This window comes from Felis catus, chromosome E1, assembly GCF_018350175.1.
Source record: "Felis catus isolate Fca126 chromosome E1, F.catus_Fca126_mat1.0, whole genome shotgun sequence".
NCBI classification, from domain to species: Eukaryota; Metazoa; Chordata; class Mammalia; order Carnivora; family Felidae; genus Felis; species Felis catus.
The window spans coordinates 12257921-12285912 of record NC_058381.1 but is presented as its reverse complement, the minus strand read 5'-3'; the positions used below and the strand labels follow the sequence as shown (position 1 = coordinate 12285912).

The 27992-nt window shown below is 49.6% G+C and overlaps 1 protein-coding gene across 9 annotated transcripts in view; it reads left to right on the top strand.

Moving 5' to 3' along the window:
- Nucleotides 1-27992, top strand: part of MPRIP (myosin phosphatase Rho interacting protein) — a 155005-nt gene that overhangs the window by 16633 nt on the left and 110380 nt on the right. For all 9 annotated transcript variants that reach the window (XM_045044395.1, XM_045044394.1, XM_045044390.1 and 6 more), the window contains exons 2-3: nucleotides 17384-17461; nucleotides 19300-19365. In XM_045044395.1, coding sequence (XP_044900330.1) covers nucleotides 17384-17461; nucleotides 19300-19365 — 144 coding nt within the window. The remainder of the gene's footprint in view (nucleotides 1-17383; nucleotides 17462-19299; nucleotides 19366-27992) is intronic.

The window sequence follows — 27992 nt, the reverse complement described above, 5'->3', positions numbered from 1 at the left end:
TGGGTAGATAACAAAATGTGGTATGTTCGTAAATGGAATATCATTTGGCCATAAAAAGGAGAGAAATACCAGCACATACTGCAACGTGCGTGCACCTGGAAAGCATCGTGCTGAGTAAAGGAAGCCAGTCACAAAAGACCACTTGTGATGCGATTGCATTCATACGGAGTGTCCAGAAGAGGCAAATCTGTAGACACACGAAGTAGATTAGTGGTTGCGGGGACTGGGGTGGGGGTGGGGAATGGAGGCTTTAGGCAATGATAGCGAAAGAGTACAGGGTTTCTTTTGGGGGTGGCAGAAATCGGGGGCTCTAAAATTGTGGTGATTGAATTGTACTCACTTTTTAAAAAAAAATTGTACTCTTAAATGGGTGAGTTGCATATGTGTATCATATCTCACTAAAGCCATTACAAAAATACCCCAAAACAGATAACTATCCCACCTCGTTCTTGGTTTGTGCGCATAATTCATACCTCACTAAACCGTTATTTGACATCTACATGTGCCGTCTTCCTGTCTTCCTGTTGGACATTTCCTATCCATGTGTAGCTAATACCACAGATTCCACCTCCGTTCTCCTCTGTCCTGGTTACCCCAGGTCTCCCTCCGCACACTGAGTGGACAGGGTGGTGGCCCGCGTGTTCCCGCCCGTGTGTGCAGCCTGGTCAAGTATGTGTCAGCGGTGCGGAAGCATTCTGTGCCGAAACCAGCGTGCTGTCCGGGAACGCTTTTCAGAGTCAGGTTGTTGTTTCAGCAAATATTTATTTTACTGTCTTTGCCTCCTCCCGATGCTCCTTCTGATTTGGCCAAAGGGTGGGACTGTCTGCAGATTGTCTAGAGGTTTGGGGTCTCCGAGGTAGCTCTGGAGGAGTGGGCCCCGATGCTCCCGAGCCTCGTGGAGTTCTTGGGATGTGCCCTCTCCTCCCCGAGCCCGTGCTGCCACAACACTGCCAGATGGAAGTATTGTGCCAGGTGCTGTGCATGCCCAGATGTGTGGAAGGTTCTGCTGCATCCTCTGGAAGGAAGGTTGAGCCTCTGCATACGCCAGCTGGCCTTCTTCTGGCCCAGTTCTGTCTGCTTTTCCCGGGCTCACGTCCCTGGCTTCAGTTTCTGAAGTTGGTCCTTTGCTTACTTTTTTTTTTTTTTTAAACGTTTATTTATTTTTGAGACAGAGAAAGACAGCATGAACAGGGGAGGGTCAGAGAGAGAGGGAGACACAGAATCTGAAGCAGCCTCCAGAAGCAGGCTCTGGGCTGTCAGCACAGAACCTGATGCGGGGCTCGAGCTCATGAGCTGTGAGATGGTGACCTGAGCCGAAGTCGGACGCTTAAACGACTGAGCCACCCAGGCGCCCCTCCTTTGCTCACTTCTTACAGAAGACTTTCCCAGACCCCTCTTCTCTGCCCCGGTGCCGAGTCCCTTTCCCTTTCTTTGTGCCTTTGTCTCATTGTGGGTCTTCTCAGTGGCTTTGTTATCTTTGCTTCGATGGTGCTGCATCCTGGCTTTTGGCACCAAAGGTCAGTAAACTGTATTGCTCTTGAGTTTCAGGGTCACATGTCCTGGTATAATTAATAGGGTCTCTACTCTTTCCCCAAATTATCCCTGTTTGAATGGTAAATTACAGGTTTATTTTACTTTCTCTGGGATGGGGAGGAGGTGGGGGCCTGTGCTCACACTTATGTGTTTGCACAGGAGGAAAAGACTCATCCTGCCAGAGAAAATCCCCACGATTTTTGTCCACTCCTAGAACACCTTAACATTCCATGGTGCCTGGCCAAGCTGTACGGGTGGCTCCACAGAGGGTGGCTTGTGGTTGGTTCATCCCATACTGATGAACTCCTTACAGGTGCCATGCACGCCCAGGCCCTGGGCCTGTCTGCAGAGATGTCTGGGGGGGACACCCTGTGTGATGTGCTGGTCAGGACTAGACCCTCTGGGAGAATACCCAACTTGGGAACTTGCTTCCTGTTCAGATGGCTCCAGCCTTCGCTTTTTTTTTGGAAGTGGCTCACTGACGTGGAGCAGCGTGGAGTGGTTATAGGCCGGATAGGGGGCCACGTGGTCTTGGCTCACACCCTGCTTAGGTCGCTTCATTTTCCTGTGCACTTCGGTTTCCTTGAATATAAAATGGAGGTGGTAATGGTACGTACCTCACAGGTTTATTGTGAAGATCGAAGAATACAAGAGAACGTCAAGGGTGTGGAGCAGTGACCAGCCTCGTAAGCTGTGAAGGTTAGCTCTCGTGACAGTGAGAAGCAGGACAGATGTGACCAAGCCAGGAAACCGATGGGCATTTTAAATAGACTCTCCATTGTGCTTGCTCAGATGGAGTGTGTGTCCTCCAGGCCACCTACTTGCCGCCATCCTGCCAGCTGGGGAGCAGCAGTGTTTTTTCACGTGGAAGCCCAGGATTTCACCCCGGTCCCTGCCCGGGGGTCTGATCACGTTGAATCACGTGGCATGGCTATACGACTGTGAGTATCTTAGTGGTGGCTGATTGTTCTCCGCCGACTTTCACAGGCAGATGACAGGCCCTAGAAGCCCGTGCTGGCAACCAGTGGTGCCCACATTGAGTTTGGGTTCAGAACTGAATGGCTGGAAAGCAACACTGTGGTATTCTCTGGAGCTTGAGACCCCATAGACCCCATGGACAAGTCTTAAGAGTCCCAGCATCGTTTGGATCACAGGGCCTTTGGGGGGACAAGTGTGTGTGTGGCCTCTCAGGCGGTCTGTAGTGATGGCTGGCACCCTCACTGATGATGGTTGGCCCTGGCAGGCTTGTTCTAAAAGAGAAGCTGTACTTGCCTGAGGGCTTTGGCCCTAGTGGGCATGGTCAGAGTTGTGTGCTAACTCCCCTGGCCTGGGCTGGGCAGGTGGGCACAGGACACAGTAAGGTCTTGGCAAGGTTAAGGCCTGAGACTGGCTGATATGTGCTCACTTCTCCTTTTACTGACTTACATCTAAATGTCTCAGTGACCTTGAAATCTCCCTTGATTTACAAGCTTATAAAGATGGCCAGAAGGCTGCTACCCAGGCATCATTCTCCTTTTAGAATCAAAATGCAGAATATTAAACAGCCTGTTTACCATGAGTTTGGAAGTTTTCACAGAAACTCTTTTGGGGGGAAAAAAGGGCAGGGAACCAGCCTCAAAACTATAGATGTATTAGCTGTAATTTATACATATTCTGCCCATAAATTTTTTCGTGAATCCTCTACCAAGGGCCATTTGCCCCCAGCTCATGCTTGAGTGCAGGTCCCCATCCCCCACCTTTGGCCCAGAGAAATCTTTGCCCCATGAATTTCCCCTAAAGCTGGAATACTGGCCGCCACAGAGACGGATCCTTCTTCAGGACTGTGGGACTTTGCCTCTTAAAGAACTTTTATGACTACGGTCACTGTGCTTGGAATTCAGGCATTTAGCCTGGTATGGCAGAGCCTGTGTGGGGATTTGTATGCTCTGCCCCTGCCCTCAGAGTCAGGAGTCCTGGGGTCCCTCTGGACTGGTCTCAGATATTCTGCAGTCCTGCCCATCACACTCTTTTGGGATCCCCATTCACCACCTCCACTGTGGGGCTCACTCTACTGAGTGCTGCTGGTCCCCAGGCACCACCCCCCAGTTTGGTTTGAGTGCCAGCTGTGTGCACAGCCCTGTGTGGGTGCTGGGATGTATGTCCCTGACTCTGAGGCATTGATTGTTCAGTGACCCAGGGTGTGTCAGTGTCTGATAGAAATTTTTAAAAAATGGTATGGAAAATATCTGTGTATTTTTCTATTATTGTAGTGATGAAGCTGAGATTCACAGAGGTAATGTCTTGCCCTGGGCCACAACAGCAACTGAGTCATGGAACTAGGACTTAAACTTGGGCCTTCTGGTTCCCAGGCCAAGGTCTTCACACTAATTAACCAGAGCTGTCAGGTCATGCCATTGGTGGAGAGCGGAGGGACTCCCTAATCTCACCCACTTGTTCTGCCAGGAACAGTCAAATGCCACCCCCCGCCCCCGCCATTTTTTGGAAGATATTCTGCTGGTACTATATCGGAAATCATGCATGCACAGTCAGGCAAACCTCTTCCCCTCCCTTGAAAAAGTAGTATCTCGTAAGTGCTATGTAGTACCATTACCTAAAAAAAACGGTAGAAGCAAACACCAGCAGTCAACAGAATGAATAGCTGTTTTCTCATTGGCTCTCAATCTTCCTCTGTCCTTATTATGCATTTTGTAATAATAGACCACATCTTTACATCCTACCCTGGATGCTTGTTCACATGCCTGGTCTCCTTCATTAGACCAAGAGTCCCTTGGGCAGGGACTGTGTGCATGTCATGTTTTTATCTCTGATACCTTGAGTGATTCCACCTTGACTGATTCCAGCTTCACAGCATCTCCTGGGAACATTCTCCTGAACACCTCCAGAGGGTGCCGGTCACCCAGGAGACAGATGGAATGAAGCCACCTGGCCCTATGTAGGAAGCACTGGCTTGATGGAATCCCGCGGGTACATACTCTCAAGGGTTTCTTGAATTCCTCATAGTTACTTACAGTTAATGCCTGTGTAATATTTTCATGAGTTGATAATCAGCATTCATTTAGCCGTTCCCTTGTTGGACATTGAGTTCCTCCTACTAAATCATGAGGGGAACTTTTTGTTTCTCTGTGTTATTTCTTTAGGCTCAGTTTCTGGTCCTGGGGTTGCTGGAGCACGGAAACGCCGTGGTTCCCGCCACAGACGGCCACGCGGCCGCTCTCGGAAAGTGCCAGGTTCTCTGCAGTGCTTCTGCCTTGTGTCTTTGCCAGCGTGGCACACGCGGCAGCAAGACTGGAGGTGGGATTCAGAGAAGGGAGAAGTGCCCTTGCAGTTCAGCCTGTCTGCCTGCCCTGCAGCCTGCTGGCTGTCCCCAGGGTTAGGTGGTGAGCAGAACCGATGAGCAACCCGGGAGCTCCGAGTGTAGAGGTTGGAAGTGTGGACTGAGCTCACCCAGGTCTTGGCTGGGAAGGCCTTACCAGCAATGCTCAGTTCTCGGCCGTGTGGTGGCGACTGGTGGGTCCACTGCGTCATTCACATACCTGTTTTTTCAGTCACCGCAGCCCTGCTTTGTACTGGGTGCTGTGCTAGATGGAGGCGGGATTCCTGTCTGCAGCGAGCTGAGGTGTTGTAAGAGGGAAGGAACGTGGACGGCTTGGGGTCGGGAGATTTGGAACCTGGGAGGGTGAGCAGAATGGGGCAAAGAGCCCTCTACACAGAGAACTGCTTGTGCATTAGCCCAGAGGCCTGGAATATTTTTCTTCCCCCTGGGAGGTGTAAGTATAACAGAGCAGTTCAGAGAAGGGGGAGGTGGCAGTGTCCCGGATTAATGGCAGCGGCAGCCACAGTAAGTTCTCAGTAAAAACACTTGGCTTTGGGTCAGTTCCTGTACTTGAAGGGGGTGTGGGATTTTGAGGGGGCCTGTGTAGGGGACAGAAAGGGGACACCAGACCATAGAGGGCCTTCAGGAGGATGGGATGTTATCAAGGGCAGGGAAGGGTGGGACCCACGTTTTTCTATCCACAGATTTGGGTGCTCGCTCTCCGGTGTCATATTGTGCAATATGTCTGACTGCCTTTCTCAACACCACGTACACTCAGGGTGGGTGAATCTGAGGACAGGAAAAGCGAGGTTAACCACCTGTTAGAAATCCATCACTGACTTCCCTGCTCTTTTAGCCTCAGACAGGCCACGTGTTGCCGAAAGCCGAGCATGTAATGTTCTGGATGCCTTGGAGCTGATTGTGATCGGACGGCTGTGTCCAGAGGCCTGTATGTTTCTGGGAAGCATCAGTGTGGCAGCTTGACAATGCTGTGTAAAGCAGGCCGGGACATTTGCGTCTTCCGCTGCCTGTAGCCTGCCCACTTGGCCTGAGTTGAGATAGTTGGGCTTTCCCTGATGTAACCCAGAACTGCCCGGAGGATGGTGAGAGGGAAAGGGGCAGAAGAACCTCGCCACGGTCAAGTAGACAGGCCCAAGAGGGCGTACGCATGTGGGTGTGTGTGGCCTCCGGGAGAAGCTTTGGAAAGGCCACTGGAGCTCGTGCAGCACAGCGGAGGGCCATGGAGGACCATCCTGGCTGGGGAAGACCCTTGTGGACTACAGAGGTCTTCATGGCTGGAGCCTTTGTGCTCCAGGGCTGTGGAGGGTCCCTTTCCAGGGCTAAATGCCTGTATGTGGGTGGAGGGGGAGTATGCAGGAAGTAACAGGTGTGTCTATTTTTTTTTAATGGAACTTTTTATTTTGAGATAAATGTAGTTTCCCATGTAGTTGTAACAAATAACACAGAGCAATCCTACCTACACTTTACCCAGTTTTCCCCAGTGGTGACATTGTAAAATTATAGTACAATGTCAGAACCAGGATATTGACATTGATGGAGTCAAGATGCAAGGCATTTCTATCCCTGCATGTCCCTCACAGTCAAGTCTCCTGCCCTCCCTCTACCACTGTCTCTTAACCCCTGGCAGCCATGAATCTGTTCTCCATTTCTATAAATTGCACATTTCAAGAATTTTATGTAAATGGAATTAACATAACATGTAGCCTTTCAAAACTGTTCCCCCCCCCCCCCCCCCCCCCCCCCCCCCCCCCCCGCCGCTGCACCCATCATAATTCTTTGGAGATTCACCCAGATTGTATATATCAAGTTTGTTCCTTTTTACTGCAGACTAGTATTCCGTGGTGTTTATGTACCAGTTTCTGTTTCTGTTTTTTTTGTTTTTGTGTTAAGTAGGCTCCACGCCCAACTCAGGGCTTGAACACACGAGTCTGAGATCAACACCTGAGCTGAGATCAAGAGTCGGAGGCTTTAACTGACTAAACCACCTGGGCGCCTCTGTACCAGTTTCTTTTACCAACCATCAGAAGGACATCTGGTTTTCCAATTTTTGGCTATTACAAATAAAGCTTCTATAACCGTTCATAAATGTACAGTTTTTGTGGGATGCAAATTTTTATTTTTGTGGAATAAATACCCAGGTGTGCAATTCCTGGATCACGTGGTAATTGCATGCTTATTTTTTTAAGAAACCACTAAGCTTTTTTATAGTGTCTGTACCGTTTCACATTGCCTCCAGTAATGTGTGAGTGATAGACTTCACATTCTTGCCAGCATTTGGTATTGTCACCAATTTTTTTTTTTTTTTTAATGTTTATTTACTTTTGAGAGAGAGACAGAGCATGAGCAGGGGAGGAGCACAGAGAGAGGGAGACATAGAATCCGAAGCAGGCTCCAGGCTCTGAGCTGTCAGCACAGAGCCCGATGCGGGGCTCAAACTCACAAACTGTGAGGTCATGACCTGAGCCAAAGTGGGACGCTCAACTGGCTGAGCCACCCAGGCGGGCACCCCGGTATTGTCACCATTTTTAATTTTAGCCATTCTGATAAGTGTGTATTATTGCCCATGGTTCCAAACAGATCATTTTGGTTTTTTTGTTTGTTTGTTTTGGTTTTGGTTTTTAAAGTTTATTTTTTGAGAGAGAGAGAGAGAGAGGGAGGGAGAGAGGGAGAGAATGAGCCTGGGAGAGGCAGAGAGAATCCCAAGCAGGCTCTACACTGTCAGTGTGGAGCCCGATGCAGGTCTCGATCTCATGAATCGTGAGATCATGACCTGAACTGAAATCAAGAGTCGGATGCTTAACCAATTGAGCTACCCAGGAGCCCCAACGGATTGTTTTTTTTTACTATTGAGTTTTGAGTGGTCTTTATATACTATACTTTGTTAGCTATGTGGTTTTCAAATATTTTTATCCCACTCTGTGGGGTTATCTTTTCACCCTCCTGGTAGGGCCTTTTGTATGGCAAAAGTTTGTAATTTTAATGAAGTCCAATTTGCTAGTTTAAGTTTGTGTTTCATTTTGAGTAAATTTTTATAGAAGATTGAACTTTATTTTTTTGCCTGTGGATGTCCAGTTGCTCCATCCAGCACCTTCGTCAAAAGGCTGTCTCTCCTCCGTCGAATTGCTTTAGCACCATTTTCAAAAATTGGGTTGGACATATTTGTGTGGGTCTGTTTCTGGGTTCTCTCTTCTGTTCCATTGATCTATGTGTCTCACTTTCCACTAATATAACAGTCTTGAATACTGTGGATATGTAATAAATCATGTAATTGAGTAGGTGAATTCCTCCTTCTTTATTCTTTTTTTAATTTTTTTTTTTCAACGTTTATTTATTTTTGGGACAGAGAGAGCCAGAGCATGAACGAGGGAGGGGCAGAGAGAGAGGGAGACACAGAATCGGAAACAGGCTCCAGGCTCTGAGCCATCAGCCCGGAGCCTGACGCGGGGCTCGAACTCACGGACCGCGAGATCGTGACCTGGCTGAAGTCGGACGCTTTACCGACTGCGCCACCCAGGCGCCCCTTTTTTTTTTTAATTTTTAAAGAGCTATTCTAGTTCCTTTGACTTTCCGTATAAGTTTCAGAGTAATCTTGTCTATATTTACAAGTCTTACTGAGCTTTTGATTAGTGATTGCATTAATTCTGTATATCAATTTGGAGAGAATTGACATCTTAGAATCTTCCAGTCTATGAACATAATAGGTCTTTCCATTTTTTAAGATCTTCGGTTTCTTTCATCAGTGTTGTGTAGTTTTTAGCATGCAAATCTTGTACATGCTTTGTTAGATTTACACCTAAGTGTTTCATTATTTTAAGTGATTGTAAATGGTATTATGTTTTTAATTTTGGTGTCCATATATTCACTGCTAGTATATATAGAAATACAATTGATTTTTGTGTCCTGATCTTATACCCTGCATCCTTGTTGAACTCACTTATTAGCTCTAGGAGTTTTTAAAAATACGTTTCATGTTTTTCTACATAGAAAATTGTCTCATGTGTAAACATTTTATTTTTTCTTTCGATCTATATGCTTTCTGTTTCCTTTTCTTGCCGTAATGCACTGGCTAGAAATTCTAGCACTATGGTTCTTTTTTTTTTTTTTAACGTTTATTTTTGAGACAGAGCATGAGCAGGGGAGGGTCAGAGAGAGAGAGGGAGACACAGAATCTGAAACAGGCTCCAGGCTCTGAGCTGTCAGCACAGAGCTCGACGCAGGGCTTGAACTCACGAACCATGAGATCATGACCCGAGCCGAAGTTGGACACTCAACCGACTGAGCCACCCAGGCGCCCCTCTAGCACAATAGTTCTGAGAGTGGACATCATTGCCTAGTTCCTGATCCCAGAGGGAAAGCATTTCATCTCTCATTTACCTTAAGTATACTGTTAGCTGTAGGTTTTTATAGATGCTCTTTGTCAGTTGAGGAAATTCCCTTCCGTCACGAGTAGGTATCGAATTTTGTCAAACGCTTTTTCTACATTAATTGATGTGATCATAGTTTTTCTTTAGCCTGTTAATATAGTGGATTATATTGACTGAGTTTTCAAATATTGAACCAGTCTTGCATACCTGGAATAAACCCCACTTGGTCATGGTATATAATTCTTTAATTTTTTTGCTGAATTCGTTTGCTAATATTTTGTTGATTTTTGTATCCATATTCATGAGGGATTTTGATCTATAGTTGTGGGGTTTTTTTTGTTTTTGTTTTTTTGTTTGATAATCTATCTGATTTTGGTATCAGGTTAATACTACCTTCATAAAATGAATTGGAAAGTGTTTCTTCCTCTTCTGTTTTGTGGAAACGACTATGGTGTTAATTCTTCTTTGAACACTTGTGATTCCCTGATGAAACCATCCAGGCCTGGAGATGTCTTTTTTGGGAGTTTTTTTATTTTTTATTTTTCAACATTTATTTATTTTTGAGAGACAGAGACAGCGTGAGCAGGGGAAGGTCCAGAGACAGAGGGAGATACGGAATCCAAAGCAGGCTCTAGGCTCTGAGCTGTCAGCACAGAACCCAATGCGGGGCTTGAACCCACAAACTGTGAGATCATGACCTGAGCCAAAACCAAGAGTCAGACACTTCACCGACTGAGCCACCCAGGTACCCCTCTTTTTTGGGAGTTTTAAAATTATATGTCAGTTTCCCTAATAGAGGATCATTCAGATTATCTGTGATTTTAAGAAATTGGTCTGTTTCATCTAAATTGTCAAATTAATGCTTGTAGAGTTTTTCGTATTTTTTTTTTTTATGTGTGTAGGATCTGTAGTGGTATTTCCTATTTGAATCTTGATTTTAATTTATGCCTTTTTCTTCATCAGGCTTGCCAGAAGTTTGTCAGTTTTTTTTTATCTTTTCAAAGAACCAGCTCTTTGTTTCATTGATTTTACTGTTTTTCTGTTTCAATTTAATTATTTCTGTTCTTTATGTCCTTCTTTCTTTGGGTATATATTATACGTCTTTTTCTAGGTTCTTGAGGTGGGAGCTTATTGATTGGAAACTTTTCCTTCTTTCTAATGTAAGCATTTTAATGTTATAACCTTCCTTCTCAGGACTGTTTTAGTTGTGTCTTATAAATTTTGATATGTTACTTTTAACATTTTTCTTTAAGGTTTCTTCCTTGGCCCATGGATTATTAAGAAGTATATTGTTTAGCTTCCAGATGTTTGGAGATTTCCTGTTACCTTTCATTGTGGTCAAAGAACATACTCTATGATTTCAGTTCTTTGATCTATTGAGACTTGTTTTATGGCCCAGGATGTGATCTATCATGGTAGCTATTCTGTGGTCACTTAAAAAAAGGCATGTTCTGCCGTTGTTTAGTGGATTGTTCTAATAATCGTCGATTAGATTCCGTTGGTTGGTGGTGGTGTTGATTTCTTCTGTATTCTTGCTGATTTTTTAATTTGTTTGTCAGTTGTCGAGAGAGGAGTGTTGAAGTCTCTGACTATAATTGTGGATTTATTTCTCCTTTCAGTTCTGTGAAGTTTTTGCTTCACATTACTTTGCAGTTTTGTTATTTGGTGCATATACATTTAGGATTGCTTTGTCTTGTGGAAGTGATCCTTTTGTCACCATATAATGTTTCTGTCTCTGGTTATTTTCTTTATTCTAATCTGATACTAATATAGCAATTCTGCTGTCCTTTGATTAATATTTGCAAGATGTATCTTTTCCATTCTTTTACTTTCAGCCCACTTGTATCATTATATATGCAGTAAATTTCTTATAGTATGTAGTTAGGTCATTTGAAAAAAATCTTTGTCTCTTTTAGTTGTATTTAGGTCATTTACATTTAATGTAATTATTGATATGTTAGGCCGTAATTATTTTTTGTTTCCTGTATGTTCTCTTTGATTGTTATTTCTCTTTCTTCTTCAACTTTTTTTTTTAGTGATCAATTTCATGATTTATATGTGGTGATTCTATTCAGTATAGATTTTCAGTAATTGCTCCTGGCATTACATTATGTACACAGCTCATCACTGGTGGTGTCACAGTCTACTGGTGGTGTCATTTTACCAGTTGAGGTACAGGTAGTACTTCTTTTTACACCTTTTTCCCTTCTGTAGATAACTGTCTTAAATATTTCCTCTATGTGATTTAGAACCACATTAGACAGTGTTATAATTTTGCTTCAGTCATCAAACACAATGTAGAAAACTCAAGAGAGAGAAAGCCTGATTACATGTATTTTTGCTTACTGTGTTCTTTTATGATGATCCAAGTTTCCTTATTTTATCATTTCCTTTCTTTTGTTTTTTAAAGTTTGTTTATTTATATTGAGAGAGAGAGAGAGAGAGAGAGAGAGAGAGAGAGAGAGAGAGCATGCTAGCACGCTGAGCAGGGAAGGGGCAGAGAGAGGGGCAGAGGGAGAATCCTAAGGAGGCTCCTGACTGTCAGCACAGAGCTCAGTGCACGGCTCCATCTCACGAAGCATGAGATTGTGACCTGTGCTGAAATCAAGAGATGGACACTGTTGTCTTTGTTGATTCAGTTTGTGACTCTTCTGGTTCTTAGAATGCCGGCGATTTTTCAATTGAAACCTGGACGTTTTTGTGTTATTTTAGGTGACTGTGGATTGTGTTTGACCCTTGTCTTTCAGTAGGCTTTTTCAGACACTTCTCCAATGGGGATGTAGGGGCGGGTGCTGACATCTTTTAGGTGTAAGTAGAAGTCTAGGCTCTCCACTTGGCCTCCACTGACACCTGAGGCAAGAGGTTCCTTGTTCCTGCGGAGCTGGAGTGAGAGTTCGGCTCCCCACATGGCTTCCTCTGACTCCACCCCACCGGGGTGAGGGAGGGGGCCTTGTTACTGCTGGGTGGGGGTGAAAAATCCCAGCTCCCTGCCTGGCTTCCCGACACCTTCCTGATAGGGGTGGTGGGGCACCTCTTTGCTGGCAAGGTGGAAGCCTTTGCTGGCATGGGGCTAGGCTGAGGCTTTCCTGTCATGTCTGGCTGGAATAGGGCAGAGTTATAATCTAAGAATTTTCTGTCTTACCGGGTTCTTCCTTCCCTGGTTCTTCAGCTAGAGAGAGCAGCTTTTATTGGGGCTTTTGTTTGTGCCTGTTGGCATTTCCAGGTTGCTCATTCTTCCAATGCCTGGTCTGGGACGGTGAGACAAAAAGAGAACCCAGGGGCACACGTCTCCATGTTGTTTTTAGGTCTCAAAGTCCCCAGCCCCCTTCTCTGCCACTTTCTCTCCACCTTGCAGAGTCTTATGTTTTTCTTATATACAGTGTCCAGGGTTTTACTTGTACTTAGTAAGAGGAATAGGGCAAATTAACGTCTTACCTGCTTCCCAGGAAGCACAAGTTTCGAGTAACCATTTTTGAAAGGGCTTATGGTTGAGGAGTGTGCCAGACCACCAACAGCCTCTCCCTAGAGACCAGCCAGAAGTGCGGCCTCTGGTTTACTGGATCTGTGAGGGAAGGCTGAGTGTAATGAGAAGAGAAAGAGCTCAGGGGGACACTCTCCTGTCATGACTATTAATGGGGTTTGGACCAGTATGCTTCCTCTTGAAGCATGGGTGGCCTGCTTGAAACAGTACTCAGTCCCTTCCTTTGGGTCCTTACAGCGCATCTTGGATCCTCAGTATCGACAACAAATACCTGCCTCTCCCCTTCACCCTCTTCCCCACCCCCGCCCCTGTGCCCCAGCCAGGAAGCAACATCAAAGCTAGGATACCACTGAGTTGCTAGAGCTCACTCCCCTGTGCCAGCTCCTTTAGGGTTGTCTGTTTCAAAATCTGCGTTTCAGGTTATTATGGGGCTCTCAGAAAGAGAATGCCTTCCAGCCTGTCGGAGGCCCAGCCCCAGCAAAGCAGATGAGGCCAGAGAGGGAGGAGTGCTGCCTTACAAGAGCGGCTCTGGTGGCACTAAGGACATACTCATGTGGCTGGGTCTGCTGTCAGAGAAATCGTGGGAGAAGCGGTCGGGCTTCCTGGGATGCCTTTCCCGTGCCTGCAGGACGAAGAGCCGGGTGGCCGAGTCAGGACCACGGGTTATCCGGGAAAGAAGATCAGAGAGTGGGGTGTTCCGGTGTGTGGCTCTTGGGCTTGCGGAACGGTTAGTCTCGATGTTCGCAGTAAGCGATGCCTGAGAGTTTTAAGGAGGGATTTGTGCTGTTAGATTGGCTCCTCCTCTCCATCCCCACAGACGCATTCGTTCCACCCCTATGCCTTTGCTTTGACTATGCCTGTCCCCAGAGAGTCTTCTCCACCCCAGGCCACACTTCCGTGGGGGTGGGGGGAGGGGGGCCCCTCACCTCCCTCACGGTTGCTCCCGCCCTACCTCCTGTTTGCTCGCTCGGATGGCAGTGTAGGGTGGCGGGTACCTTCCTGTCTCCTGATGACCCTAGAACTGCACAGCGGACACCTGGAGGTTCGTGGCATCCAGCTCCAGGTACCAAGTCAACCCTTTTACGAGCTCCTTGTTGCACCCCTACCCTGTCAGGTCTGTGCCTGCTGCCTCTGGCTCCTTCTCTAGGCTCTGTCGGGCGTGTTCTGGCTCCTCCTCTACAAACCCGTGGACTGGGGTCATTGCCCTTTTAAGCCTTTGTCCCGGTGTCTTTGAATGGAGTTTCCCCAAATATGGCCAGGGGCCAGGGGCCGGGGGCAAGAGTCACTTGAAAACTCACGTAGTGATGCCCCCTCCTCCGCCCCTCCCAAGGTTTGGGAGAATGACTCACTAGTTTACTTTTACTTGGGACTATGCAGCTATGATGGTAGGAGCAGTCTCTTATTTATCTCTGCTTCCCCACTGCCTGACACTGGGAAATGATTTTTAACGACTTTATTGAGATAAAATTCACATACCGTACAGTTGACCCATTTGAAGTGTATACAGTTTGATGATTTGCAGTATATTCCCAGAGATGTGCATCCATCACCAAAATCAATTTTAGCACATTGTCGTCATCCCAAAAAGAAACCTTTATCCCTTAGCTGTCACCCCCTAGTCCTTCCATCCCCTCAGCCCTAGGCAGCCCTAGGCAGCCACTAATCTGCTTTCTGTCCCTGTGGATTTGCCTTGGTAAATGCCCCTGATGGAACGTTACCTGCTTCCCAGCTTGCTCTTCCTGTAAAGCACTTGTTTTCCTGCCCTGTGTCCTCCACTGGCCCAGCCTTCCCACTTTTCGGGACAGCCTGCCCACCTGGAAGGGTCCCCTTTGGGTGGTCTGTAGCAAGAAGGACGTGGCAAAGTGAGGCGGGTGCTGCCAGTCTCCCTGGCATATGGTACACGGGGCCAGCGCACAGTAGGTTCGAGTAAGTGTTGAGTGAATAACGGTGCCAGTGATGGGTTTGTGGTAGGAGCGGGCCAGGATCTGAGGGGACCTCCGGTCTCCCACTGCTCCTTTTGGGGAAAGTGCAGGTAGATGTAGCTATGATAGGAGTTCACCCCAAAGCCCTGCAGCCAGAGAGTAGGAGAGTGGCATGCAGTCAAAACCAGACGGGATCGTTGTCCAGCCTCCTGAATTCACACGTCAGGGAACTGCCGTCCAAGAAGCGAAGTCACCTGGCCCAGGATCCCCCCCCTGGCCCTGACCCATCCATCCTGTGTGTGCATATTCCTGAGTGGTTTGCTTGCCGGCTTAGGGAATGGCTGGGCGCTGCTCGTGTTTGCTGAGAAAACAGACCTTACTCTCCTTGCTTGTGCTTTCCGAGGCAGAATTTCATTCCACCTCCCCCGTGGCCCTCCTGGGTCGTGTCCCTCTAACCCCTGGTTCTCTGCCAGCACCCACCTCCTGTGTTTCTTCAAAGCCAGTCCCTCACTCCCTTTCCTCAGCCCACTCCATGCCCCTTGCCTGAAGCCCCTCTTACCTACTTTGTTCACTTTCATGGGGAAAAGCCAGAGCCTCCCCTGGGGGCCTTGAGGACCCTGCAGAAGCCAAGAAAGGGGGAGGTTCTCGGCTTACCCTGGGATGCTGTGTGACCTCTGGCAAGTGACCTTCCCTCTCTGAGTCACAGATTCCACAGCTATAAAATGAGGTGGTGTGACAGGGCGTCCAGTTTGGAAAGTGTTGAATAAAAAGCATGTTAAGAGGACCCCTAAGGCTTTCCCAGAGATTAGTCATGGGTGTAGGGGTTTGGGTTTTAATTTGTGTTACTGCCCCCCAAAGGGTAGTGGACAAATTGGCTTGGTTGTGCCTTTTCCAGATGCTCTTTGCCAGCTGGGTATGGCTGAAAAGGGACGTGGAGCCAGAGTGTCTGTCTAGATCTTTTAACTCATGTTGAGTTCCTACTGTCAGGGTCTTGGGGGCTGGGGGAGCTCTTCATAAAAAAATGAATAGCTAATGCTTATTATGCACTTACAGGCCAAACGCTGTGCTTAGTGGGCTTTTTCTCACACAATTTTTTTGGAGATAAAATTTACATATTATAAAATTCACCGTCTTGGGGCGCCTGGGTGGCTCAGTCGGTTAAGCGGCCGACTTCAGCGCAGGTCATGATCTCGCGGTCCGTTTCAGATTCTGTGTCTCCCTCTCTCTGACCCTCCCCCATTCATGCTCTGTCTCTCTCTGTCTCAAAAATAAATAAACGTTAAAACAACAACAACAACAACAACAAAATTCACCCTTTTAAAGTGCACAGTTGAGTAGTTTTTAGCATATTCACCAGGTCGTTCATCTATCTCCACTTCCTAATTACAGAACATTTTCATCACCCTCAAAAAGAAACCCCGTACCATTCAGAATGGGGCGCCTGGGTGGCTCAGCCCGATAAGCGTCCAACTTCGGCTCAGGTCACGATCTCGCGGTTTGTGAGTCTGGGCCGCGCATCGGGCTCTGTGCTGTCAGTGCAGAGCCTGCTTCAGAGCCTCTGTCTCCCTGTCTCTCTGCCCCTCCCCTGCTTGCACTCCTGAGCTCACTTTGTCCCTGTCCCAAAGAAGATAAACGTTTTTTTAAAAAAATAAAGAAACCCCATACCTGTTAGCCGTCACTTCCCTTTCCCGCTCCCTCCATGTCCTGGTGACCATTGATCTGCCTTCTGTTTGTGTGGATTTAGCTATTCTGGATATTTCATGTACATGGAATCATACAAAATGGGGCCTTCTGTGTTTGTGTTCTCTCACTTAGCATGTTTTCAGTGTTCATCCCTGTTGTAGAATGTGCCAGTACTTCATGCCCTTTTATTACTAATACTCTGTTGTATGGATAGGCCACATTTTGTTTATCCATTCACGTGTTGCTGGGCATTGGGGCTGTTTCTGCCTCTTGGCAATTGTGAGGAGTGCTGCTGTGAACGTTCATGTCCAAGTTTTATTTGAGCACCTGCTTCTAGTTTCCTTGGGTGTATATAGCTAGGAGTGGAGTCCCGGGTCGTGTGGAATTCTATGTTTAACTCTTTGAGGACCTGCCAGATTTTTCCACGGTGGCTGCACCATTTTATATTCCTGTGCTGTCTTACTTGCGTTACCTCATCAGTCCTCACATGAGTCTCGTGAGGTATAGATGCAGTTATCATCACCCCCACCTTCCAAGTGGGAGAATTGAGACCCAGCATTTTCAGCCCAACGTCACCTAGCCGGGAAGTTGGTGATTCTTTGGCCAGTGTTAGCCGGGGTCACTAAAGCGGTGTCTCTTCTCCCAGGCCTTTTTGTATCGTTAGAATGAGGACTTTTGACTCTGTTGTTTGCGTGATACACCTAGTACCCAGCACGCATTACACTCACCTGGTGATTGAAAATACCATTGTTTCCTGACCGTGGTGGCTTGATCAAGAACTTGAGGGAGGCACGTGTTTCTTAGGAGTCCGTGTGCTCTCCAGGTTTTCAGGGTTCTGCTGGGTTTCGTGTTACCTGCTGCACACCAGATTCTGCAGACCCCCCGGGAGCTTCTTGGTCACAGACATCTTTCTTGGAGACTCGGCCTGGGGAATGAGATGCCTGCTGTGTGCTAAGCAGGGGTGACTTCTGGTTTCAGTGAGTGCTTATCTTCAGCTTGACCACTGAACCTGTTCTCTCTCCAGTCCAAGGCACTGATGACCTCTGCCCTCTTTTTTCTCCTCCAGGCAAAACCTATTTATGGTGGCTGGCTGCTCCTGGCTCCAGATGGGACTGACTTTGACAACCCAGTACATCGGTCTCGGGTAAGGTTGTCAGAATGAATTCTCAAAGTGGGAGGAGCTCCAGAGGGACCCTTCTAGGGGCAAGTCGACGGAGTGGGGAAGGGAGATGGGGAGTTAACAGTGGGTCGTGAGATGGCAGGATCAGCAGGGAACCCCCATTCGGCAGACTTGTAGGTCCAACAGGAAAAGTCTCCATGATCCTAGTTATGCCACCCTTGAGAAGGAGCTGCTCTCACCTGGTGCCTCCTGTTTCTTGGGTCAGCTTGACTCCAGAAACAGTTAAATGTAAAAAGCAGAATAGCAGTTCAGCAAACATTTGCATTATGCTAATTAGGCTTCCGGTTAGCTCCTTCCCTCCTTGCCTCATCTATCCTCCCAGGTGAGGGGATCAGCAGATGAGCACTAGTGAAGGGATGAGGGACTGGAGGGCCAACTTTGCTCTGGCCCCATCTCTCCTGGACACCCCAGCCCAGTAGGGGAGCACCCAGGTCCGCTGGAGCACTGAGACGACTAAACCAACACTGTCCCGGAACAGTACTTTGTTCCTCTGCCCTGGGGGCCTCTTTGGATGACTAGTTAAAACACCATCTTTCCTTTTCCACGTGTTCTTTTCCAGGTGTTGCGGCCCATACCCTGTAAATTGCTCCAGCTCCTCTTCCTTCCCGTCCCCTGGTCCCTGAGGGAGCCTCTGCTCTGCCTCTTGATCTCTGCTGCCCCCTGGCCCCAATGCTACACTCTGGGGTGGGGGCCGTGGTGCCCCACAGACCTTGCATTATGCCTGGGATCTTTAGGATGACTTCTGGTATGGGTTTGGCTTTAAAGATGCCAAATAGGAGCCTTGAAGAGGTTTCTCAGGAAGACTTCAAGTGGCCTCTCCCTGGATACCCAGCATGGGACCAGCCTTCCACGTCCTCTTTACAAGGCCATTTGGGCATCCTGTGCCATCCAGGCAGAAGGACGACAGGGGTGACTGTGTTCCAATGTCCGCAGTAACCAGGGAGCAGCTCCCTTTCCTGTTTTATATCTGGGTCATACAGAATTGCCATTTCCAGCTTCTGATGAGAAAAACATTATTACGAATGATATAATTCTGGCCCAAAGCAGAGAGGCGTGATAGCTTAGTTCTTGTGGCCTTATTGCCAATGAAAGTATGAATTTTGTTGGGCTTTTTGAAATGTTCAAAATAGGTCATGGATCCCCATGATGATCTCTGGGGTTCTGGGACCAAGAGTCTCTTGTGCTGGACATGTATTCCCCCCGACAAGAAGGAAAGCGTTGGCTCTTGTGGCTCTTTCTGTTCCGCTGTTAGTGCTTTTGGGGTCCGCCAGCCCCCACGGCCTGTCCTTTGGGTGGAGCGTGGAGAGGGGCGCCCTTCGCTATCGATCACTCCTCGGACATCAGAGTCATTCCTACGGGTCTCCCTCCTCCTCACTTTTGATTTTTGTTTGCTCACTTATCCTCAGTGAACACTGGAGCCTGACTGCCTTTTCCCTGTCTCTGATTCCCTGTGGGTCATTGGAACAACCCTTTTATAGCAGTTTCCTAGGTTTTTTTAGAAGTGGGGGATCAGGGCCTGGCATTCTCAGGTTATTCCATACTGTGCCATACAGTTCATCAAATAAAAACTGACACCACGTTATGTGGTAAGTTCTGTGCTGGGTACATAGAAAACACAGAATATACAGAAATACAGAAAAGACTCCCCTGGCTGTCTAACAAATTACCATTCTTATGCCTTGGGTCCCTCTTTTCCTGCCATCTACCCCAGAAATGAAAGGCGTGGAGCTGGCATTCGTCTGACATAGGCTTGTCAGGCACGGGGACTCCCTCCTAACCACCCACTCTATGCTCCGTTGCAGAAATGGCAGCGGCGGTTCTTCATCCTCTACGAGCACGGCCTCCTGCGCTACGCCCTGGACGAGATGGTGAGTGTCGTTCCGCGCCCACTCCGTGCCTCTCGCCTCCCTTAGGGCCCCTTCATCGCGGCTGCGCTTGGGTCGTCTGCGAGCACCATGGTGTGCTTGGGTGTTCCTTTGGGAGCCTGGAATTTGAAGAACTTGGGGTGTGTGTGAGAGATGGCCCTGAGAACCCAGACCTTTGCTGGGCAGCATCGTCACAGGTGCGAGTGAGCAGCAAGGGAGGAAGCCCCTGTGTTCCAGGCTGACAGGAGTCCCACTTGGCCAGTTAGCGAGAAGCAGAACAGGCTGTGGGCCTGCGGGGACGGGTGGGAGGCCGACCCTGGGCATGCGTGTGTGAGTTGAGCACATGTGCATTCACGTGCTGTCGTCCCACGACTGCCTCTCAGTTCCGTTGCCGCAGTTAGTCTCGTCCTGTTGGACCTTCAGGGGCCTCCTGGCCACGGGGTCAGTTTTCTCCTGGTGGCTGAAACAGGACACGGGGCTCCTTCCTGCCCTGCCGCGCACCAGCTTTGCTCTGGTTTGCTCCCTGCTTCCTGGGCTGGATGAGTGTTTATTGCTCTTGGTCCAGAGGCAAACCTGAAAACCAACCAGGTGGAAAGTTGTTGTGGCTTTTCTTTTTCCATCCACGTCGCCTGAGTTTTTCTCTACGGAGATCGGTCTCTCCTAACTAATCTAAAGTATGACTGAGTTCCAAGTTTTATGAAGGGTTGAAGGCAGAAGATTTTAGTACCTTTTCCTGTTCCACTTGAGTTTGTGTGCATTTATGTGGGCAGCATTTTTAACCGGGACTGTCCTGGAAAATCGGATCATACTGTGTGAAATAGGTTGACCCCCATCCCACCCAGAGTTCATTTTCTTTTCGCTACAGGAGTGAGGGCAGGGTCCTGGAAGTGTGAGCAGAGATAACTGTCCTCTCCAAGGACCTTGTAGGCTGTTGGGACATTTGGATTTTAGGGTGGTCAGTAGAGCTGGGTGACAAGGCCACAAGTGAGTCCATTTCCAAATGGGGGTCCTAATATTTGTGATGTGATGCTTTCTCCTTTCTGTTTCTCAGCTGAATTAGTGGGTATGATATTTAGGTAATGGAATTAGCAGGTATGATACCTGTTCTATATCAACCATTGCCTCATTGGTTCCTTCTTTCTCATTCTTTCTGGTGAGTGTATTAGAACAGTGTCATGGGCCCCAGAGGGTTTTTGCCATGGAAGCATCTGTGGTCCGAAGTAGATTGGAGGTGAGCATCGGTGGGGTGTGGTAGAATTCACTAGAAAAAGGAGCAGGGGAACCGATTCACTTGGATACCCGTTTCCTTCAGGGAAAAGGTATGCAGGCCTGGAGGCAGACCCGGCCCTGCCTTCTGCACTCTTCCAGCTTGGCCATCATGCAGGTCATAGCCCCGGGTGGGAGATGGGCTTCTGCAAGCCTTGAAGTTTACTTTTGTCCTCCCTGTGCTTGGCTGCCTTGTTCTTAAGTCCCCCAAAGCCTAACAGTAGTAGAGAAGGAGCCTCAGAGGTCACTGGCTTACATCCAGGCTGGGCTACACCGTGAACCCTCCCGAAAAAGAGTTCCCTGGACTTTGCTTGGAGACCGATTATTCTGGTCAGGAAACCTTTCTGTAGGTCTACTGGAGTCCAGTATGGTCTTTTGTTCCCTTCAGCTCAGTTGCACATGCACAAAGCGAGGGTGGCTACCGTGGATGCCTTTGTGTCTGCACAAATGGAGAGCACATGATGCATCCCAAGAGCTGCTCCTAAAGAATTGAGGCTGGTGAGCCGTGAGTACTGACACCTTGCAGTACGTTTTGGTCTCCCAGCAACCCAGATGTTGGTTGGGTATTATTTCACGTGCCGCTGGGGCAGAGGTCGGACCGTGCCAGCCACATGGGAAAAGAAGCCCCGGGAAAAGTGTGGGCTACAGAGAGGGCATTGTGGGGGATGCCCAGCGTTGAGTTTTGGGCCATGGGCCACTTTCTGGCAGATGACCTTGGAGCCGAAGAGGCTGACCTGGTGTGCCATTTAGTGTTGAAATGTTAGTGTGGGCATTGCAGAGACGCTGCACCTCCAGGGAGTAGAGAGGCGTTATTTCTGTGAGTGAAAAAAGACAGTGTCAGTTGTGTTGAAATACCTTTAAAGCAGCATCTCAGGTGTGTGAGGGTTTTCCCTGTTGTGTTAGGAAAGTGCTTTGGGGGAAAGTTGCAGGAAAGCGTCTGGCCTGCAGTTGACAAGAGGCTGGGTGAAGGAGGCAGTCAGATGCCAGCTGCCCATGGTCAGCGTTGGCGGCCGTTGCAGGTGGGCTCTATCTTGCAAGGGCTGGAGGGGCCTCTCCCACCCCAGTGGTCCGTATCAGGCCTTGTTCTTCCTGGCCACTCCCCAGTGAGCACAGTCCAGAATCCTGGAGCCCCAACCCAAAGGTCAGCTTTCCCGACGCCTAGACGCCTGCCTCTGCCCGGCTGGCAGGGTCCTGAGACCTGGAGCGGGAGAGCTTTGCAGGCAGGCTCTTGTCTGAACTGAACGCAGCCGTGCTGGGAGTTTCTCTTAGAGTACGTAAAGTAGAGCCATGGTCCTCAGCTGGGGACCGCTGTGCCTCTCAGGGCCACTTGGCAACGTCTGGAATCTTCGACTCTTGCAACTGTGCAGGTTGCTCTGGACACCTAAGGGTAGAGGCCAGGATTGCTGTGACGCACGGGACAGGCCTCACAACAGGGAACGATCCGGCCCCAAATGTCAGCAGTGCTAAGGCTGAGACACCCTCCCGGGTGATCTGGTCACTGGCTTGTGTAAAATTTTTTTTATTTTTTGAATTAAAATATAAGTTTGACTTGCTTTCTTTTCACCCCTGTTCTTGAGGTGAGGAAGGACTCCACTGTCTGATTTCCTGGGAGTGGGGGAGGTGAATGGGGCAGCGTTAGCCAGCTGGCTGGCGTGGTAAATGCCAGACGTGGAATGGGGTAGGTCTGTTCCTGGAGTGCAGTGGTTTCTGCCGGGGGCCCCGCACATTGGGAGTCCACAGGTCTAGGAGGATTGCCTGTGTGCGTAGCTGCTACCCAGGGAGCGTATACGTACCACTTCCTGCGCTGTGTTCAGACCACCATGCTGTATAATGGCCACACCTTGGTGTTGGTTGGTCTCTAACAGCAGCGGCCCCGGCTCTGGGAAGCCTGTAGCCACTGCTGGTCCTTCCGCTCCTGCCGAGCCCGCCCCCCCCCCCCCCCCCCCCGCCCGCCCCCTCGACCCTCCTGCTCAGAGCTCCTCTATTGCCTGTAATACGTCATAGCATTTTAGGGCTGGGCTATCCCCTTAACAAGAGTCACAATCTGTTTCAAGTTGTTACTTGACTTTTATACAATGTTATTGTTTGTTTTCATTGGTTTAAATGTTATCTTATCAACTAGATGGTGACTTTTTTTCCATCACTAGGCCCTCGATAATTCTTGGTCTCTGTCTCCATCATCTAGCCGGGGCCTTGCTGGGGTGGCACAGGCCTAGTAAATATTTGTTGAGTTGAAGTAACCAGCTTCCGGGAGAGGCACGAGGTGTGTTGTGTGTTCCAGCTCTTACTGGAGAGGAGAACGCGCTCCAGAAGGCTCCAGAGAACAGTGTGAGAAAGGTTGTCCCGGGCCCCCCTGGGCTGGAACGGACAAGGGCATGGCGGTTGTCAGGAGGTCCCGGGAGGAGAAGGAAGGCTGCACTCCCTGGGCCCGTGCCTGCTTCAGGGGCTGCTTCCAGAGGCTCTTTCGTTCTGAGACCTCTGCTGGGTCTGGAGCCGTGAGGCCTAGTCCCGCTCCACGGGCTGACTGTTGCCATTCTCTCCCCGGCAGCTCTGAGATGGGGCTAACCTTTGCGAATCGCTTTTCCTTTTTTGGGAAATTTCTTTCTCGATACACCCACATACCCTGTAACTGGTGGGTGTGGAGGAGAGGCACATTTCCCAAAAAAGGGAAAGAAATTTTCCCAAACACAAGCTGAGGTGAGGTGGGCTCAGGGCAGCCTCACAGACAAGTGGGAGCCTGAGCAGTTGGGCTGGGCCGCTGGTTTTTCAGGAGTGGACGGAGGAGAGGATCTAGAAACCCAGACTTCTCCCTCTCTCTTCTGCTTTTGTTTCTTCCTCTGTAACCTGCCCGTTATCGTACCAGATTCTGCCCTGTCTCCTTAAGCTTCTGGAGACTGGCGTAAAGCTAAGGTACTGGTTTCGTCGGAGCCCAAAGGTCACCCACTGGAAGGTTTCTCAGAGAAGCACCAAGTCCTGCTCGACGGCGGGGCCTCCAGCTTTGCGGTGGAACGCGCCGGGCCGTGTGGCTCTGGGGCTCTGTTGGCACCGTACCTGCTGAGCTGAGGTCTGCTCTCTTGCCTTCATATCCTCTTGCTTTTAGCTCCTAGAAGCCAGGCCAAAAAGATGGTGTAAGGTTCTTTTGTTTTTAAATTATCAGCTATGTATAACAATACCTCCTGTTCCAGTCGTCTTTAAGAGTGTGGTGCTGTGTGGTCAAGCAGACTCCACTGTTGTGCGGCTGGCAGCCCCACTCGTCTGCAGAGCCCCGAAACTCTGCCCCACGTGGCGCTGACTCCCCAGCCTCTCTGCCCCCTGGCCGCTGGCAACCCCCTTTCTGCTTTCGTCTCTGTGATTTTGACGACTCTGTGTACCTCATACAGGTGGAGTCCTACAGTATTGGTCCTTCCGTGTCTGGCTGGTGTCACTGAGCATAAAGTCTTTGAGGTTGGTCCGTGTTGGAGCAGGTGTCAGAATCTCCTTGTTTTAAAAGTTCTGCTGGTCTCATGCTCTTGAACCGTCTGGGCTCTGGAGCAAACGGACCCCGGGTTCCTCCCGCGGGGACGCCGTAGAGGGAGTGTAGCTCCGCTTCCGTGGCGAGCGTGTGGTACTGAGGGTCGTTGCCTTTCACTTCGTGGGGCACCTCGCCATCCTCTGCCTTGAGAGCCAGGACGGACCGGAGCTGTGCGACTCTGTAGGGACTGCGCTGCCGAGGACCCTTAGCTTCGTTCACATCCTTAGGCATCGTAGGGAAAACACTTCTGGTCCTTGGAGACGTGCCCTTTTCAGGGGTGGCCGTGGGTTTGTCCATCCCACAGAATGCAGAGGTCCGGCCAGAGAAGTCGCTCTGGGGTGTCTGTGCTCAGAGTATCTGTCTCTGTGTCATGAGGTGAGCTTGGTGCGAGCATTTTTCCGTGGATGCCAAGTGCTAACGGGGTAGGATCCTGGCTCCTCGGTAAGGGTTTGCCTCCTGTCAGAATCCCGGAGCTTGCTTTGATCTCGGGACCTTTGCTCACTTGGTTCTTGTCAGATCTCACCTACTTTGGTGTTGTGTCATGTGCCCCGAATGGCGGGCAGCTGCCCAGGGCCATAGGAGAGCGTGGAAGAGGGGCATCACAGCTTGGCCCTACTGTCTTTAGGAACTGTCTCTGAGGTTCTTTTGTTCTGTCCCCCATCGCATATTTTTCCAGGTGTTCCCCTGTATGAGAATCATCTGAGGGCAAGGCCCAGCCTTCCAGAGTTTAAATAACCACTGCTTGTGATGCTTAGGAAGCCCTAACGCTCGAGACCCTCCTCCGTAGGCTCTGGCTTTGTTTCTTCCTCGCTTGGAGCTTTCCGAGGCAGAGAAGGGCTGATGTGTCCGATCCGTTGGTGACCGCGGCGGCTCTTGTATCCAAGGCAAGCTGCAGGGGAAGAACACGTGGCCGAAAGGAGGTCCCCCTCGTGGTGAACCTCACGCAGTCTGTTGGGACCCCTCCATGAACACGTGAAGATTGAACATCAAAGCAAAGCCACGATGTGCACACTGTTCGGGGTCATGGTGGTTTGGAGGGTCAGAGAAGTCTTCTGAAAGGAAAGAGAGGACGTTGGCCACCTTCCTGCTTGTCACGGAGATTGGGGAGGCACAGCGTGCTTGGCCCAGTGCTGCGTGTGCGTTGGCTCTTCAGGCAGGATCTCTGATGTCGTCCTCGTGACACTCCCTTGATAGGTACTGTTGTATCCATTTCACAGACGGAAAAACTGAGGCCCAGGCATATGGTGGGGTCGCTCAACTTCTGAGTGACGGAACTGGGATTTGTAAACAGGTGAGCCACCTTCTGGGAGAATGATGGTGTCTTTTCCCCAGCGGTCCTGTCCGGTCCTGTCCTTCCCTGTGTCTGGCCACAGCCGACTCTCCGGCAGCTGCTGCCTGAATGGGGGAGGGTAATGGTGCTGGCTGAGGGCCAGGCTGGGCCCTCGGCATCCTTCCCACCCCTCGAGTTTGTCTGTAGCCATAAACTGGCGGCGAGAGTAGTTTCCCTTGTGTGTTCGAGCCGGTCGAGCTAAACTAACTTCAGGCCTGCAGTCCTGGCGAATGAACGTCCGTTGGAGATGTGTAGGGTCAGAAGAGTGAAGGGTGCCTCCCTGTGCCTGTGTCCAGAGGCAGAGAAGCTTCCTCAGATGCAGGGAACCCTCATGTTCAAGGGGTAGGGCTGAGACGGCAAACCTGGGAAGGTATTTTATGCATTAGTCCCATGCTTTTAGATTGACTTTTGAATCTGTCACGCGTTCAGCCCTGCTTTGGCCTTCATTCTTTTCCACAAGGTTTCCGCTTCCAGGGAACGGAGGCAGGCCTGCTGTGTCTAGGTGCCAGGAGCCTGAAGGATGCAAGGAGGGTGTTGGGTTAGGAGTCCAGCAAATGTGGGTTTTAATCTCCTTCCTCTGTTTCTGGCTGAGCGGCCTTGAGCGGGGCCCTCCTCCCTGCCCCTTTTCCCTCCACAGGAACCTCATGAGGGTTTCGGGGCCTCAGCCAGCCTGTGTTTCCCTCCTTCCCCTCCTCAGCTCAGCTGCTCTTTGCTAGTCCCGTGCTCACTGTGGTAATACAGGCACTTTCAGAAACCGACCGTGAACTTGGAAGCGTTTCCCTACCCAGCCTCTGGAGCAAGATGGGGAGCCGTTGGGAGGGGAAGCAAGCCCTGAGGCCCTACAGATGCAGCGGGTTCCGCTGAGGTCTCTGGCCACTGTCACACGCGGTTGGGAGAGCTCTGACTTGAAGTGTAGTTCCACAGAGAACCTCACTGCAGCGTTTAAAACGGATGCAGTTTGCTGCCTCGTCAGTTAAAGTTGTGAGATAATCCCAACCCCTTCTTCACCAGCCCCCCTCCGAGCCATACTGAAGAATATGCTGTGACTGGACGGACCTCCTGTGGCAGAATTATCCAGGTGCCTAGGCCTAGGCCACGTGCCTACACAGGCCAGGCACCTCTTCTTGCCTCGACCACGTAATTAACTTATTTTTCCAAAATAATGGACTTTTTAAACATTTGTAAAAATAGTGTTTTGCTAATGTGGGCTGATGTGTGAATAGGACTCCCCTTTCTAGGTTAACTTTGGGGCCCATGTTGGGGCTGACATTTGCAAGAAGTAGAAAGTAACGGGGAGATGGGCAGGGGAGGGGAGGGGAGGGGCAGGGCCCCGCCTGCTCGCTGTCGGGCTGGGCACAGCCTGGGCTGTGTACAAGGTGATTCCGGGGTATGGAGGTGTTTAACCCCTGCCTGCTTCAGCTTTCTGGACACGGGGGTCTTTGATGTGTCCCTTATCCCATCTTTACTTCGTCTTGACAACCAAAAAACAATTTTCAGCTCTTTGGGAGTGATACTGTAACAGTCTCTTGGCTGGAAGGTGAGGCATTAGTCCTGGTGGAATTTGTGTCCCTTGGTGGCAGGGAGTGGATGACAGGGTGAGGGATGGGTCATAAGAGGGCCCTCTGTGCTTGGCCTCTGGGCTTCCTGCGGGAAGTGGATGTTACGAAACGTGAAAGTGAGTGAGCAGGGAATGACTCACTTTCACCCAGGTGGGACTGGGAACTCTTCCCAGCTGAATCCTGTTGTCAAAGTTCAGGGGTCAGTGGTGAAGCTGACAAGTGCCACACGCCATTTCTCCTTTTGTTTGACTTACTGTGATGCACGTGACTTCACCCACTAGCAAGAAGCATGTAGATGCAGGGACCTTTTCTTTGTGTCTCTCTGGGACCTTCAGGACAAATGGAAATGAAACCGGGGACCAAATTTAAGACCCTCCCCTCCTTTCCTTTTAAAGTAAGTTGGGGAGGAGTTTGGGAACACGGGCTTGTTAAGACATCTGAGCCTGGCATTATTGCAAAGTGCAGCATTCTGCCTCTGGTAGCTTTTTCTTGTCATTTCTTGTCATTTACAACTCTGTATGCTGGCCCGGGTGACATATCTCACGTACAGAGCAGCTGGGGCATGAAAGCCACCAGTGGTTAACCGTGGGGCTATTTGGATAAAGAACAGAGCAGACTCTGTTATAGCAGACGGGTTTCAGGAGATGACCCGGTCCAGACCTCCATTTTATGGTGGGGAAACCCAAGGGAGGGGGTTAACAATCTTGACCTTGGGGACTCAACCAGTAGGTGTGCGGTAAGCAGCCAGGTTCTGATTGCCTGGTCCTGATTGGTGGCCTATGGGCTGCCCTTTGGGAGTCGGGGAGGTGGGGGGCGGGGGGAGGGCTGTTTTACATACAGGGGCCTAAGTGTGGGGTGGAGAGTTAGAATCTTTCACATGGATGGCCAAAGCCTTGTAGAGCAAAGAGACAACATGCAGGAATGAGTGGGTAAAGAGGGTTAAGGAGATGGGAACAAAGAAATC